Source organism: Lutjanus erythropterus, chromosome 6, assembly GCF_056507025.1.
Source record: "Lutjanus erythropterus isolate fLutEry1 chromosome 6, fLutEry1.hap2, whole genome shotgun sequence".
NCBI lineage: Eukaryota > Metazoa > Chordata > Actinopteri > Lutjaniformes > Lutjanidae > Lutjanus > Lutjanus erythropterus.
The window spans coordinates 10737723-10755510 of record NC_139322.1 but is presented as its reverse complement, the minus strand read 5'-3'; the positions used below and the strand labels follow the sequence as shown (position 1 = coordinate 10755510).

At 42.8% G+C, this 17788-nt stretch overlaps 1 protein-coding gene across 1 annotated transcript in view; it reads left to right on the top strand.

Moving 5' to 3' along the window:
- The window catches only part of camta1a (calmodulin binding transcription activator 1a), a 411604-nt gene that overhangs the window by 357462 nt on the left and 36354 nt on the right, over positions 1–17788 (top strand). The window contains exons 7-11 of the mRNA XM_084720554.1: positions 35–188; positions 7910–8050; positions 9703–12017; positions 14929–15055; positions 17081–17215. Of these exons, the coding sequence (XP_084576680.1) occupies positions 35–188; positions 7910–8050; positions 9703–12017; positions 14929–15055; positions 17081–17215 (2872 nt within the window). The remainder of the gene's footprint in view (positions 1–34; positions 189–7909; positions 8051–9702; positions 12018–14928; positions 15056–17080; positions 17216–17788) is intronic.

Below are 17788 nucleotides of genomic sequence, written 5' to 3'. Positions count from 1 at the left end.
TCCCTCTCCCCCTCTGTCTCCGTGTTCCCCACAGAACCCTGATATTGTGCTCGTCCACTATTTGAATGTTCCAGCCATCGAGGATTGTGGGAAACCATGTGGTCCGATTTTGTGCTCCATCAATACAGACAAGAAGGAGTGGGCCAAGTGGACCAAGGAGGAGCTGATCGGCCAGCTCAAGCCTATGTGTGAGTGTCCGAATAATCCCGTTCAGCACTCTGCATTCATCAGTTCTTATCATTCTTATCACACCAGTCTCAACTTTTATTCATAGCCTTTAAAGGTATAGTTCAGATTATTTAATGTGGGATTATTATTTAATGAGGTACTTAGCGATAGACAGTATATTACCTAAGTAGATGCTATTTGAAATGACCCCAGTAAGGAGAAGCAGAAAGAAGATTCAGCACAGAAGCTAAGCAGTGGGTGAGCAACAGATTAAGTATGACCTATGTTTAGAATATTTTCATTCTTCATTTTGCAGACAGCCTTGTCTGATGGGAAACATTCCATTCCCTTGTATAAGCCTAATACCATCTTCTCTAAACCAGTCAGACAGCGATGGAGATGAAACCAGTCATTTTACCTCACAGAACAGGGGAGTTGCTCACTGACGTAAAACTGAAGCCAAAATATCCTGGACATGAGTGCTGCCATCTTGCGTATGAGAGCTGGAGCCAGAGTCTGCGCAGTAGTGATCAGGGTTGGAGCCTTGTTTTGGAGGTCCCGCTCATACAGATGGCTGCCTCAATCACCAGCAGGGCTCAGCTGTCAATCATAACATGAAACACTTTTTTTTTTATTGCATCAAATAACTAATTAAAACATCTTATCAGAAAATGAACACTTGAACACTACCTAAAATGACGGACACCATCTTTGGGAAAAATTGATTTGACATGAACTTTGGTGATTTAGTTTGGCACATGTCCTATCCACTAAAATGGAGTGGCCTGGGTTTATGACTTTTTCTGCAGCCAGTAGGCAGTTGAGATGTTTTGGCTTCCATTTTGGGGAGTTCTCATGTTGTACATGTCTATATGTGTCAGTGTAGCGGTCTACCGCTGCCTCAACTTGTACATTTGTTTCATTGCGTGACTTGTGAATCTAAACTATCCTTTTAAAAAAAACAGACGTCACACAATAACACAAACAAACTAGCTGATCGAGGCAGTGGTAGACGAGCAACTCCCATGTTCTGTGAGGTAAATTTTACTGGAGTCCCCTATGAAATTTGGTTTGTTTGAAGAGAGAGAGATATAATGGCTTATATAACAGTGGTTTCCCATCAGAAATTGCTATTGCTAAATAGTGCACACTTAAACTATTGAAGTTTTTAGGTTGACCTTTTTAATGTGCCTAAAATATTGTTTATCACTGACCCAGTCCACAACAATACACTGCTTTGCTTCTGCTAACTGTGGGTGTACCAAAGGTCATTTACTGTAGGTAATAAAGTGACTATCATTAAGTATCCACATTGAATAATCCAAACTATCCCTTTAATATAAACAGTTACTGTCTCCTCTAAAAAGGCCTTAACAGTCTTTACATGTCTACTTGCATGGAAAGACTAAACACAGCGGCTGTTGTTTTTGTCTGAGGATTTAATGTCTCGTCCTATTAGCTGATAGCTGGTACACTAAGTGCCCTCAGCACCTCAGTCGGAGAGCATCTTCGGACAGTGTTCCAACACTGTTATATGAGTGTGCACTCTTCCTGGAGCCGTCTGCTAGCTGTGGGTCAGAGTTCAGCTCTTCCCCTAGACCTCTGGCACCACTCTGGCCGGGCTGAGAGTGCATCTCCTCTCTGGCCTGAGAAGGAAGCCGAGGCAGAGGAGGGCAGCAAGCTGGTTATTGATTCATGTTAGTGCGTGGGAGCAAGAATGTCTGACTCACCAGAAATACCCCTCCCACACCCACACTCCACCCCTTCTCTGATTCTCTCTGTCTTTCTCCCCCCACCTCAGTGGATTGATCCTTGTTGTTATCAGCTTTACTAATGCTCTGTGAGATGCTCTATGTGTTTTTATGAGTCTCCAGACTTGCTCAAAGATTGAGGCAATGTTTTGGAAAAAGTCAGGGTTTGTCTGATGATGATAATAGCCAAATGGGGGCCTTGTGGGGCATTGAAAATCTTTCAGAGAGCTGTTAAGATACCTTTAACAACCGGCCTGTGATTCAGGTGTGTCTGGCAGAGGCCGGCAGGGCTGTGACTGATATTCTGATGGCCAATTATTGGTGATGTGGCCAGGTAAAGAGGAACGTGTCAGCAGCTTTACAAGCACACACACACATGCTGGCTGCATACTGACAAGGCAGTCAGGACCATCATCAGGTCCTGGCCGTATTGTTATCCTCCTCATAGCTCTGCTTGCTATCAGTTCATCCAGGACATATTTTAACATAAAGCCTCACCTCAGGACAGCCACTGAACAACAACGGCCTACTGTATTCATTACGTCTGTGGCTTAATGCAAAAAACCAAGCACCATTTGCAGTAATGCGTAAAGTCATTAACTTTGGGAGTTGTTGGGACAAAGAGGGTGAGTGTGAGATGCCTTCTAGCTGCCAGGCTACATGAGGGGGCTACATAAAGGGAAAAAAAAATCCCTCCTTTCCTGCTTTCTGTCTTTGCTTTCTATCTTTCCTCTCCTCTCTTTCTCCTGGACCAGCCAGCATGTCAACACAAGCTCAGTGATGGAGCAACAGTGCCATCTAGTGGTCATATGAGATAGCAATACCTATCCCAATGTATGGAGAGAAGACTGGCGATGAAGTCATGTTGTATTATCCATGCATTATTTAAGCTTAAATTATACATTAGCTCTTAACATACAGTGCATTTTTTTCCCAGACTGACCCATATTTTAGATAACTTGCATCTATTAGTAGGTGTATTTTTTACATTGCACAGGAATGTTATAATATGTGTGCAGTGTTACGGATAATTTTCTGCATAGAGCAGAACTTCCTTGATTCCTCGGAGGTTGTATAGATAAACTAGCTGCATGGATTTTCCTTTTATCAAAAGTGTGCAAAACCTTCAAACTTTTGAGAGCAGAATGCCAGATTGCAGGAGTGTACGGTACAGTATGTTTGACACTGGATCATATACGGTATGTGTAAGGAAATTGTTCTTATATAGTGATAATGGTTTCCTATTTCATATACTAATTCTTGTCAGCACATAAACCCTTGAGTTTAATGTCAAATAGTTATTTTTCCAGAACATTGTCAACTTTTGCAATATAATTGCCCTCTTCCGTCTTTGCTCTTCCCTTTTGTTATTCTCTTCACAATATTTCAGCGCGCAAACCATTTGACACCTCTAATGATACAAAAAAACAACAAAGGAAAAGCGTGGATTTCATGGATCAGTTGAGCTTATTCTGTCTCCCCACGACAAATACACACACACACACACACACACACTCTCTCTCTCTCTCTCTCTCTTACTGGTGCTCTCGGTCACAAAAACTTTCACATGCACGGATGCTCACACACACCAGTTCAAATACGAGCCCTGTGAAACATGGCCTTGTCTGACCTCTTCCTCCTTAACGCCCTGCGGTGTTTGATGAGAAAGAGGAAAAAGCACGGGGGTGAGGAGAGTGGCATCACTACTCAGTCACGCTACAGCTCCATAGACAAGGCAGCCAGCTTGATTCACTCTTTTGCTCTAATGCTATAAACACGCAGCGCTCTTTCCAGCTATGCCCCTAGCCTGCTGACAGATAGCGCATGAGCGGCTTTAACAAACACTCAGATAGACAGAAGGCCTGTCTCCAGGCTAGACAGACAGGGGCAGAGGAGAACAGACCAAGGCAAGACAGACAGAGCTGGCCATCATGTAAACTATTGTACTCCACTGTCCCATATAGTGCCCAATGGTGCAGAGGCAACCAGATGGGGCATGCGTGTGTCCTACGGATCAGCCGTGTTTGTCATTAGGGCTGTGTGATGCTGCTCATGACAGGACGCAGTCATCGGGATGATGATGTGACTGGGTTGCTGTTTGGTGCCTGTGCTGTCGCTGCCACTGGGATTAAACCTAGTGGCACTGCTCCTGTCATGTCTGCTTTGGAACATAACCCTCAGTGAGAAGAGCAGACAGGCAGACACGGCGGTAACTGTACGTCAACAACCCAGAGCCTCCGGGGGTGACGCCCGTCTAGATCAGGAGGGCTGTGGCAATCCTGGCATGAGGGATCAGGGCGGAGGGGAGACAAGATTGTTTGGACAAATAGGGATGGCGCTACATGGTGGATGTAAGCTGCTGTATTAGGCTCTCACTCTTGCTCCATCACCCGCCCTGAATCAGATCAGCAGAACGGATGCACTTCTGTCCCTCAGCCTCCCTGCTGGCTTTGTCACAGAGGGGGGATTCATGACAGCGTTTTTAGTATGCCTATGGCCTTATCATCTCTGTGTCAGTAATACTAGCATCATCTAATTTGTACTGTTGCATTAAACATTGTCAGGAGGTGACTCAAGCCACACTGTCTAATGGGATCTCCAGACAGACACAATTATTTGTTCAGTAATTATAATGACATTAGATGAAACTTTCCTGTCACATTTTTCAGCTCAGTCACTCTGCATTAATGGCTGAATAAATCTGACTTCATAATAGATCAAAAATGAATCCTGTTTATGTTTCTATAACCTGCCACAGTGAGTTGTCTGTGGAGTGTGTGATCTTAGCTTGATCACAGCAGTTCTGCTGACATCTGCTGGTGACCAGACTGTAATCTGCCAACAGATCTTAAAGCTTTCAACTTAGATCCTTATCACAGGCTTCCAATCATGTTTGCCAGTTTTTTCACTTCACTTTAACTAGCACCATCTTTAATCTGCATTACCCTCGCCTTCTTTCGCTGTTTCCATCTCCTTTTATCTCATGTGCAAACAGACATGCACTAAGCAAATTCTCACTGTTTTTCATACATGCTCCTAAGCCTCGCTCTCTTTATATCTCTCTCTTGCATATTTAAGCAAAGGAGGCACTGAAGTGTAGGGAACTTGAATTAAAGCGGGCTTGATTTTGTTTGATAGTCTAAATATGCTTCACTTCTGAAATATTACCTTTTTTCCCGCTTGAGAGCCTGAGCGCCACAGCACTCAGTGGTGTCTCCTACCACCTTACAGCCACTAAAACCACTATCTGTCTCATCAAAAGTGGTGGCTGGTTGGCAAGTGGAGCGATGAAAAGTATTAGGAGTTGCTAGCGAGGTGTGACTGAGGCAGGGAGTGGAGCTTTACATGAGAAAGTCTTTCTCTTTTTTACCTGGTGCAGTAGCAGATCCAGCGGCGGCGGCTAGGTGATGTTCCTCCCGAGAGGCTTTCCCTGTCAGACAGTCAGAGGTCATGGTCGGGGTGGAGGGTGAAAGGACTGGGCTGGCTGTCAGCTTCAGCACTCAGAGAGGGGGGAGGCCACAGAGTAGCAACAGACATGGACACATGGGAGGGAAAGAGGCACAGTAGAGAATGAGCGGCACAGTTTAAAGGGACAGTTCACCACAAAATCAAAAGTATCCATTTTTGCTCTTTGCTCTGCAGTGCTATTTATTATTTTGGAGTTTTGGAGATGTTGGCTGTAAGGATGTCTGTCTTCTCTTGAATATAATTGAACTGGTTGTGACTCAGCTTGTGATGCACAAAGCAGCAAAAACATACATTTCAACTCAACAGCAATGTCTCTGTCCAGAAATCATGACCCGGTTACTGAAGATAATCCACAGACTTTGTTGTCAACAGTTTCGTGTAAGAACTAAATTCTTTCTACAGAACTACACCCACCAACTGTATCACCTTACAGAAGGTGATACGAGCCTCTCTACTAATGGAAGAGAGGCTTGTGCCCATGTCAGTGCTAGGGTGACCAGATTCCAACGAATCAAATGTGGAATAATGATGTATGTTTGTGCGACATGTTACCAATGCAGAGAGGTCATTTTGAATTTTGATATTTAAAATAGACATGTCTCCTCTCCCCCCTCGCTCTTACTGTCCCTATTCTTTGCCCTCTGGCTGATTCAGTAGCACACAATAAACAGCAGATGAGTAGTTTCTGAACATTTCCATCATATTCAGCCTAAATCTGCACAGCTTGTGATTTTGTGGTGACTCACAATTTTCTCTTTTGGGTGTAGGGTAGTAAAAACAGTGACAGGTTAACCTGCACTTGACCCATGTGTGGGCAGTTTGATTGACATCAGACACAGCCCTGTGATGACAGACCCCCTTGCTTTCAGCCATTGGATGAAAATCAGATTTTTAGAAAAGCATTTGTCCTGCAGTGGTTTGACCTTTGTATGGAAGAGCCAATCAAAATGTGGGGCCTGGTCTCAATATGTGGGACATGGGACAAGAGATAAAAATGCTGTGGAGCATCCCACATTAATAGTGTCCTCAGCTAAGAGAAAACCTCTCACAGAGTCCTGCATGGGTCCAGTTTTGCAAACCCGCACCTGCAAAGCTGAGAGCCAGAATCGACGCATTAGCTACGATTATCTTAGAGTCAAATGTGGACCCACACAAAACCATGATTACAAAGACATATACAGTCACTTACTTGTCACTCATTTGTGTAGTCAGCTGGCGCAGCACCTGTGCTCCTGCAGCTGCTGATCTGTTTCCTCAGAGACGATGTGTCTGGTATGTCGCTATCAAAATCTTTTTTGTCAAGAAGCAGCACCCCTGAAAACACTTTTCTCACAGTCTCTGATCACACCGAATATTTCCCATCCGACTTGACCTTTGACAAAATATTGTCCACAGTTTGGTATTCATCACTATTTTTGCACTTATGACATCCATTTTTGCTATCAGCTAGCCTGCATCGCTTACAGATGAAACAGTGATGTCCCATTATTTGGCCAGCCGTGTGGTCAAAGGTTGTGCTGTAGGTTTTCATGCTAATAAATCCTGGCAGATGATTATAATTGATATTATTTATAAGATTTAAATGTCAAAAAATACTGCACTATCATTTTAACTTCTGATTTCTCCAGGGAAAAAAAAATACATTATATTATGTCTTCCCTCATTGTCCGCCCACAATTAGTTCATTTTTATCTATGTCCCTTCCTTTGAAGTTGTATAAATAGCCCTATATTTTTTTTGCCAGTTACACAACTTTTTTTACCCACGGGTACCTGAACCAGTGTATAACCTCTCATCCGTGGGTAGATGCATGCTTCCTTCTGTGCGGTTATATGGTTTGCGGGTATAATTCAGTCTAAAGAAAATGTTTCCTACATGAAACTTTTCACAACAAGGTCTGTGGATATCTTGAGTAACATAGTCATGATGTGTGTAAAGAGACATTGCTGTTAACTGTTTTTTCAAATCTTTTTTTTTTAGCTTTTTAATTTGAGAGAAGGCCGACATCTTCAAAACTTGGACACTCTCATCAAAACAATCTAGATAGATAAATAGCACTGTAGGTATTGAAACATATGTTTTGGGGGTTTTTTTGGTGTGAACTGGCCATTTAAAAGGCTTGACATTACAGTGATGGCAGACAAGACCAAGTCAGCTGTTCAGGAGAATAGATATTGGAGTTTAGAGCTATTTCAATATGAATAGGAAAAGAGGACAGAGAGTATGGTACTTAAGCATCATCAGAACAAAAGGTATTGCCACTCAAATGCTACTGATGAAGCTACGATGCTGTTTTACCTGAGGCCAGTCAGTGGGTTGTGTGTTTTGCCTCGGGGAAAAAAACAGAAATATTCATTTCTCTATTGTACCGTGGTAACTTTGACATTTATAGAGGTGTCCAGTGAGCAGCATGAGGTGTACTGGCAGATAGACAGGGAGAGCAGAGGGTGGGGCGGGGGGTTGGCGTGGCTGGTGGTCTGTTGGGCTGGCTGACATCTCTGTCTCCTCCTCTCTCCCGGCAGTTCATGGCATCAAGTGGACTTGCAGCAATGGGAACAGCAGCTCTGGCTTCTCAGTGGAGCAGCTAGTGCAACAGATTCTGGACAGCCACCAAACTAAGCCACCTCCCCGGACTCACAACTGCCTCTGCACGGGCACCCTGGGTAAGGGCTAGTGGGTGGGATGGAGAACTGGAAAATTCAGCAAGAAAATCAAAAAGGCCTTAAAGATACTGTTTGAGATCCGAGAAGGTGGTTGAGGTCTATTGGTACTGATTTATAGTGAAATTGAGTTTCAGGGTTATTGGCTTATTATTTTTGTTCACTGATTAACTGTGTCAGAGCCATATCTCAAAAACCCCAGCTGTTCTCGAATGTTACACTAATCAATCAAATATTTTCAGCTGTGTAATTTAGCCATGGGCTGTCAATAAAGGAAAATAATGTAGAGCAGTGGTTTGCTAATGTGTAAAACAAATTACTCTGGATAGCCCCCAGTTTTTATTTCTGGTGACTTAAAGGGTAACTTCTGTATTTTTCAACCTGGATGCAAAATCCTGGAACCGCGTTTTCATGTGTGAGTGACTGATGGGGACAACAATTTTTGAAATCAGTCCAGTATTGAGGAGAGCAGTGCAGCCGGCAATAGCAAAAGTACGATGAAACCTCTCCAAGCAACTGCACATCGCCAAAGTACGTCCACTAAAAGTGTTTGTTCTTGCTACTGACAGGCACAGATTATCATTCCAAGTGTTTGACAGCATTATGGACTGGTTGTTTTATTGCTCTCGTTTTATTGCACTTGCCAAACTCATCAGACTCCCTTTGCAAAACTGTAATTTTAACATTATCATCATCATCTTCTTCATTTAAACTGGACAAAAACAAAATAAAACTTACCAAAAACATCTTGGCTCGCCTTCCCACTGGTCCAACAATCACCAACGCTGGTTTGGTTGAAACAAAGCTTTTATTCACAGTGCTAGTTGGGAAAATATCAAGAGAAGAGCGATAGGGAGGTCAGACATCAGAGAAGCAGCCAGGAGAAACACAGCCAGAATATTTTGACATCTACCTCTGTGAATAAAGGGTTTATTTCAATCAAACAATCAGTGTTGGTGATTTGAGCTGTGGGAAGACGAGCCAAAATGTTTTGGTGAGTTTTTTTACTTTGTTTCTGTCAAGTCTGAATGAATATGAGAATGACTGTCAAAATAACAGTTTTGCAAAGAGAGTCTTAAACTTATGTTACACTTAAAAAATGGTTCATCTCTGTGGCAAACCTTTCTGTGATGTTATCAAACATCAGAACACAGAATAATAATCAGAAAACACAATAACAATCTGAGCCTGTTAGTGGCAAAAGTGGCAAACTTTAATGGATGTACAGTTTCCTGGAGGGATCCCATTGTAACTTTGCTTCTGACGGCTGCAGCACTCTCTCTACTGGACTAATTTCAAAGATTATTGTCCTCATTAGTCACATATGCACAAAAACATGCAAAAATAGGGTCTAGGTTGGAAAATACCAAAGTTACCTTATTTAGGTAACAAGCCATGCAAAAAGTCCCATTTGCTTCACTCACTGTATACTAAAAAGAAAGGCTAGTTTTATCATCCCCAGGAGGAAATCATCTTTCACAAACTGATAAATACAAAAACAAACAGATCATCCATCTTTTTCCCAGCTCGTTGAACAGTAGTATTGTCCAATTCCTTTTTTTCTTAATAAGGAAATCAATAGTGTGTGTTTGTCTTTTCTTTTTTCTCACCCATCCAAATCCCCAACCTCTTTTGCTCTGTTTGTCCTCATATAGGTGCAGGGAGCAGTGTGCACCACAAATGCAACAGCGCCAAACATCGCATCATCTCCCCCAAGGTGGATCCCCGCTCAGGGGGCTACAGCAGTGCTCACTCCGAGGTACAAAACAACGATGTGTCGGAGGGGAAGACCGAGCACACTGCCCATGGTGGAGGCAAAAGCTCTGGGGGAGGAGGTGGAGGGGGCAGTGCCAGGGAGAAGCGCAATGGCAAAGTCCACAAGCCCGTCCTGTTGCACCAGAACAGCACGGAGGTGTCCTCCACCAACCAGGTCGAGGTCCCCGACACCACGCAGAACTCCCCCGTCTCCATCAGCAGCGGCCTCAACAGCGATCCAGACATGGCTGACAGCCCCGTGGTGACAGGGATGAGCCACGTGGCCTCCGTCATGTCTGGACTGTCCCAGAGTGTCTTTATGTCTGAAGTCACTGGAGACCCCGTCTACAGCATGTCTCCCACTGGGGGTCCCAACAGTCACCTGATGGGTGCAGATGCCACCTCACAGGGCTTGGTGCTGTCTGTGACCTCTGATCGTCACAAATTTGCCTTCCCCAGCGGAGGAGTCGTGGAACCCGGGACTACTGCGGCGGGAGACGGTCTGTCCATGCTGTCTACAGCTGGGGTGTCTGAGGAACTGGTGCTGTCCAGCAGTCTGGACTCTGGAACCATCAAGATTCCAGAGACCAATATGAACTTTGATCCTGACTGCTTCCTGAACAACCCCAAGCAGGGCCAGACCTATGGAGGCAGTGCCATGAAGACAGAGGGCAACTCTTCCTCAACCTCATCCTCCTCTGGTGGCAACAGTAGCACCAATGGCAGTCTGCAGCGCTCCCCCACCATGTCAGACAACGGCTACACGTTCAGCTCAGCTTTGGTGAAGAACATCAAGACAGAAGACACATCCTTTGAGCAGCAACTGGCTAAGGAGAGTGGCTACCAGGTGGGGGCAGTTGTGAACTGTGGCAGTGGGGTGTCTGTGTCATCTGGTGCTGGTTCAGGCCAGGGCAGCCTTACTCTGACCCCAGCAGGCTCCCTTCTTCCTTCTGGTGGGGGTCTGAGTCCTAGCACCACCCTGGAGCAGATGGATTTCAGTGCCATTGATGCCAAGCAGGACTATACTTCCAGCGCCACCACAGTGAGCTACGGTCAGGCCATGTCCAGTCCTCACATGCAACATCAGAACCGTTCACCCAACTTCTTCCTCCAGGACGCCTCTCAGACCAGCCAGGCGCAGCAGGGAAGGCCCAGCATCGGCCAGAAAACACATTTGATGGAGCACAACTCCCATGATTCTGGAACTTACATGGGAATCCAGGTGGTGAAGACAGACTCACCAGGCACCAACGGCCACCTCCACCACCACCACCAGGCCCACCAGACCCAGCACAGGGCCAACTGTAATGGAGGCTCACCCACAGAAGGCCCCGGTCAGGCTGGCTCCCTCCAGCTGCTACAGTACCAGGGGACCTTTCCTGGCCTGGGCACTGAGCACGAGGAGGTGGTGGGTCTAGAGCAACCAGGTAGTGTGAGTTCAGCTCAGGCTGGAGCCACCGAGAATGGAGCTGAGAGTCTACTCAAGCCAGGAGACCACATTCAGGCCTGTGGGGCAGGAAATGGAGAAGGGGCGGGCGCAGAGCATTATCTGCAACAGGCCTCGGATGGTAGCGGAGGAGGGACTGGAGGTGCAGGCGAAGGGGTAGCAATTCATAATGGAACTAACAACAGTGATGGCAGCAACCGTTCCCAGCAGCAACAACAGCTGCAGCCTCTCCTCCAGGGCACAAGCATGGTCCAGGGACTCTATAACGCTGTGGGAACCCACCAAGGCCTGACTGGAGCAGCCAGTAATGGAGGAGCGGGAGGGACAGGCATGGAGATCAGTTTGGATCATTTTGACATCTCTTTTGGTAACCAGTTCTCCGACCTCATTAATGACTTCATCTCAGTGGATGGCAGTGGAACCACTATGTCTGCAGGAGGGGCCCTGTATGCTCACCAGCTAGTCACATCCCACAGCTCCGAGAGTCAGAACACAGCTGGTGGGGCCCCCCAGCAAGGCCAGGAAGACGGAGCGGCCAGGGGCTCTGGCTACAACCCGTCAGAGCTCTGCCTTCAGCCCTGCTGCAGCCCCCAGTCTCTGAGTGGAGGGGCTGGAGCAGGAGGAAACACAGGAGAGGCGGGCTCACTGTCCTACATGAATGTAGCAGAGGTGGTTTCTGCAGCTGTGGCCCAGGGGATGGGGATGCTTCAGGCCACAGGTCGACTCTTCATGGTCACTGACTACTCCCCTGAGTGGTCTTACCCTGAGGTTAGTGACAGGGTTCTTTATTTCATTGCAACTTGTGTTCTGGCCATCATTCATTTTAATCTTATAATTTATGTACCAACTGAGGTGTTAGGTCATGAGGACTCCACTCAACAGATTTTAAGAGTCATCCTGAATTTTGAGGAGCTGTCCAACAGGTTTTAAGTAGGCTACTTTTATATAATTCCCAATCAGCTGTGCCAAACCAGTTTAACAACATAAAACACTTAATCAGCTAGCAAATTAACAAAAATCAAGAAAATTAAGTTACTTACTAACTATAAATTAACCTGCATTTTGGAGGAGCCCTCAATTTGTCACAACTTGGCTCATCAGCCACGACAAACAGGAGAGAGGCACCATGTGAAAAGATTAAATAAACTAATTTATTTACAAAAGTAACTGAAAATTTGAGCACAACAAAGGATTAAATGGCATTGGATGTGAACGTCAGTAAAATCAATGGTGTAGGTGTGCAGGAAGGGTGAGAATAGTGTGTGAATGTTGTAAAGTGCATGAAATAAGCTAAACTAAGGAAAACTACAGCTGCCACATCACCTGTCGGGGGTGTCTGCAGGGAGTGGGAGAGAGACTGAGAATGAGTAACAGAACCTGATTTATACTCCGGGAACAGCAGGCTCAGGTATCACCAGTTGGGCACTGATTAGTAAACCATCCCACACTGAACTACCAATTAAAACAAACACTGCAGACCAGCAGCCAGACTCATCACACCACTTATCTAAAGTACTTATTTTCAAGTAAAAACAAAGTTGAATGGTTGATCTAATAAAAGACATAGTAATAACTGTGTCTTTGTAATTAGATTATAGATTTTTCAGTTATTCTAATGGACAGTGCTAATACCTTCACCATTTTGGCTTCCAAAGAGGTGGTTTAGATAATATGCTGCCAGATTTGTTGAAGGTGTTTTTGTTTTTTCCTTCTATGTATGGCCAGTGCCTTCTGAGAGTGGGAAGTATAAAACCTTCTGAATATGTGGAAATCATTTTAAACTGATCTGCTTGTTCAGCAGAAATATGTACAAACTGAAAATGATGAGCCTAAGGCTGATCCGTGCATTAACTGTTCATTTTCAGCAAGTTAAGAAATGTTTTGACTTTCCTCAATCAGAAAGTTGAACAAAAATGTTAATTTGTATACTAATTTATAGACTGAGGAAAGTGGCACGTTAAAGTTTTCAAAAAGGTATACTCATAAGTCAAAAGAGTATGTCCATGCATCGCTAATGCAGAGGCATAAAAACAATGGAACTGAGAAAAACTTGCTGCATACAGGAATATACCAGAATTTTGACTATTATTTGATCCACAAACATTCACCACTGTGGGCTTAAACGTGGCTGTATATAGTATCAGTGGTATGTTGCTTACAACTAGCTGCAGCTGTGGTCGGCGTGAATTAATGTAATTTATACAAAAGTTTAAATAAATCCTCAGTTTGTGCCAACCTTCCTACACTTCTTTACAGTTTCAGTTTGATTTATTAACGGTACTTGCAAGTCCTCTTAGTGTCCAGCTGTGATAATCCAGATGAGGGGGGGACGTGATATTGTTAAAATATTATATGGGGATGCCCCGTTTTGTTTGGGTAAAAAATCATCTGGAATTAGATTTACAGTTAATATTCTCCTAAAAAGAATTGCATATTAACCAGATTAGGCAATAAAGAACAGTGCACTTTATAGTAAAGTCTCAAATACAACCTTATCGAAGATAAAATGTCAGATCTCTAGCAATGTAACTCAAAATGACGGGGGGTTAGTGCATAAATGACACAGCAATTTGCACAGCTCTTTTTGTTAGACTCTTATCATAACTATAATCATAATTATGGAAAGCATAATAAATTTCATCATAATATTTAATTTGCTATTACATAGATGTACATCAATTTAGGAGACTGCACTTGCAAAGTTTCAATTTTTCCTTCATTGTGCAAAACCCCGCTCCTGGAACCATTTTTATTCTTGTATTCCAATACTAAGACACCCAGAACGTATCAAAATGGCCATTGAAAAATCTCAGACTGATTTGCAAAAAGAAGTACCAGGAAATGACAGATACACTTTAAAAATATTTATTGCCGCAGCAACAATGGATCCAAATTAATTTTCTGCCATAAAAACTGACATCATTGTAATGTAGAAGAGACTTAGGACATGAGTCAAAGCCATGATGTCCATATAAGAGAATAATGATCTAATTTAAAGGGGTAGTTATTGATTATTTTAAAAGTAAGGACTATGTGAAATATTTCCTAAAGAGATTAATTTTGCACTCATGAGAGTGGTGTGATTGCCAGATAAGTACAGCGTTAGTGCTGAGGACTCTGCAGGGCGCTGGTCTGCAAATGTTTTAGTAGCCAGGGTTTTGAGTTTGAATTATATACCACCATTCACAGGGAACTGGTAGAGGATGTGTATAATCATAAAGGCATGCTGTTTTGTCACGTATGTCAAGATAACAGCATCAAGCATCAGCTAAATGATAACGATAATATTTAATGAAATATTTTACAAAAAATATGTACATGTCTTGATATATTGTGCATCAGATTCCCCCTTTTCACCACTCCCTTATAATTCACAGTCTTGTCAGCATTATAGTAGCAATACCCTCCTCCAACCTCTGGAGGGAGGCACAATACTTTAATGTCTGGGCTGTGTGGGCTGACAAGATGTTTGAGAAAAATGTGTGAAGTGAAATGATGTTGGTTATCCACATGATGGCAGCAGAGTTTAGTGTAAGGGAATTGTTATATTTCTGTTGGTGTCGTTCTTATCTTTGTGCTCTAGATGGCAGAGCACCACAAATAATGTAATCGGGGAACCTTAAACCTGACGTGGCAGGTGTGTTATGAGTTTAGTGAACCCATTTGTCCGGTTTCTCAGGGTGGAGTTAAGGTGCTGATCACTGGGCCCTGGCAGGAGGCCAGCTCAAACTACAGCTGCTTGTTTGACCAGATCTCAGTCCCAGCTTCGCTCATCCAGCCCGGGGTGCTGCGCTGCTACTGCCCAGGTAAGACCAGAGAGTGCTCTCTCACACACACAAGGGACGTTTACCAGGAGGTTTCACACATTTTTTAAAGAACCATTAGAGGAGCTTCCTGCAAATTCAGCTTTAATACTGTCAGGCCATTTTTTTTTTTTATCATTAATGCATTTTACATTTTCTTTTTCTTTTCTTTGTTTTTGTTTTCAGGTTGGGGGCTTGGAATAGTTTTGTGTGTATCAATAAATAAAAATACTTATCTATCACATATCATTAGCTTTCATTTATTTGCTTGAAGTTATAGCTTGTAGGTTGACAATTTGCAGGTGGTCAGCAATATTTTTTGTGCACTCTTTATGGAATTTTTAAGGAAAGCTTCTTTTCAAATTAAGGATGCATCTTAGACAGCATGGTCATCAGCCAAGTGCTACATCATAGTATATGTGAAGATAATGCACTAGTTACACAGCAGACATTTTGACATGTCATACCAGAAAACAAAGGTATATTAGTGATTGTTTCATTCCACTTAGGGGAGGTCCTTGTGTCATGTCTGTGCATGCTGGTTCACTGTCACCATTACTGGGACACTTAATGGAACCGAACCTTAATGACTGTTATTAAGTCCACCAATGTTTTTATTGTTCTGACACGTCAAAATATCTGCTGTGCAACAAGTCCATTCAGAAACCTATAAATTATGTTACCTTACAATAAGTCAGGATGAACTTTGGGAAAATTAGTATAAAAAACATTAATAACACTTTGGGTTTGAATATTTTAGGTTTTGAATGTTTTATTCAGTGTAAACATCAGCTACTGTAGCCTCCATGAAGAAATAAATACATACTATACACAATCAGATAATGTAGAATAAGATGATTTTCTGACCTTAAAGCTGCATATGGGGAAAGGGGGGAAAAACTGGAAGATAAGAGGTTAATCTCAACATTTAGATTTAAAAATACTGCCAAGGTTTGTGTGAGTGAAAACAATGCTTATCTAAACCAATTGTTGTATACCATTAAGTTCTGTATTGATGCTACTGCATCTGTTTATCAAACAGTTAAAAATGTATTTATTCAAATATATCAAGTTAAGGTTAAACCCAATGTGGCATCACATGAGCCGCTTCAATAATACTAACATTTATAATAACATTCATATTCTAATATTCTTATGTAATTTATGTTCTAAAAGGTAATTCCAATATTTTTAAACCAGGGCCCTAATCTTAAATATTTTGGGGTCTGAAAGACTGAGAGCTGCAAAAGTTTTGGAACTGGTCCAATAGTTTGTCTCATCCAGCAACATTAGTTCAGATCCGAATGAACCCTTTAAAACACAAAAGTCGCACAATAAGACAAACAAACTAACTGATCAAGGCAGCAGTAAACCAGTAGCTCCCATGTTCTTTGATGATAAAATTTTGTTTTTTGTCAAAGGAGTCTTAGTGGCTGTGAAGAGAGCAATGTAACAGCTTAATTTCCCCATTGGAAAGGGCTTTTGAAATGCTCTGTTTCTGTGGGGATCCTTTCATAATGTTGACTTAGAATCACAATCTGAGCTTGTCAGCAGCAAAAACAAGCACTTTTCATGAATATACTTTGATGGGCGCAATTACCCCCAAGGATTGCTTTGCAGCCACTGCAGCCTGTTTTGCAGCTGCTGGCTGAAGGGATCTACTTTACCAATCCCAAAACTTTTTATACCTGTCTTTCATAACCTAAAATATGGGTTTATATATAACAGGGTTGCACTTAAAATTATGTTTTTTGTTTATACATACAATAGTTTCTCATGGAAATTGAGCCATCCACTTCCAATAAGCAAATCTGACCACGTAATAGTGAATTAGCACTTTTGCCTCACAGCAAAGTCATGGGTTCGAATCCTGGTTTGCGTCCCCAGGTGCTGCACAGCATCTGAGAAATGCTAATGATAATTCTAGGATGAGTAAAGTCCAGACACTACATCTCACTGTTCATTGTATTATGTATAACTCTATACAAAAACGTTGACCTTTACCTTTATTTTCCTCTCCCTCTGCAGCTCATGACACAGGTCTGGTGACGCTACAGGTGGCTGTCAGTAACCAGATCATCTCCAACTCTGTGGTGTTTGAGTACAAGGCCCGCGCTCTTCCTTCACTGCCATCATCTCAGCACGACTGGCTCTCGCTGGATGGTAGGTCTCACCTCAGTTTTACCTCAGCTTTGGTCCTTTGCCTTAACTGTTTCTGTCTGTCCTCTAAGTTTTTCCTCTCTGTTTTCTTCACTCATTACAACCTTATTTTACTCCTACTTCTTCTATCTGGCTCTCCAGATCTCCTGGGGCCTTATTAATTTTGTTAATTTTGATTAATGATCCGCTGGAAAATCATGCATGATAAATCCTCTCTCCAGCTTTGCTTTAAAGTAATTTGTCACAACTTTCACATTCACGTGTTTTAATTTTCCCTGGAGACAAACAAGTCTGCAGGATACAATTAAATGCTGAGAAAACTGCCAAGAGATGAATTGTGACCTCACTTTTTTACCAGCACACATAGTAAAAACATGTTATATGCAATGCACTAGATAATTTAACTCATGTCCTATTTTATAAATGTTTATGTTGCACAGATATTCAGCTTGGGTTGAACTTCGATTGGGATTAATGTTCTTATATCTCATATCAGAATGACAGGAGTATAAGAAGATAATGAGTTGAATGTAAATGTTGTTTCTTACCATAAAACATGCTGGTTCTTTGATCATT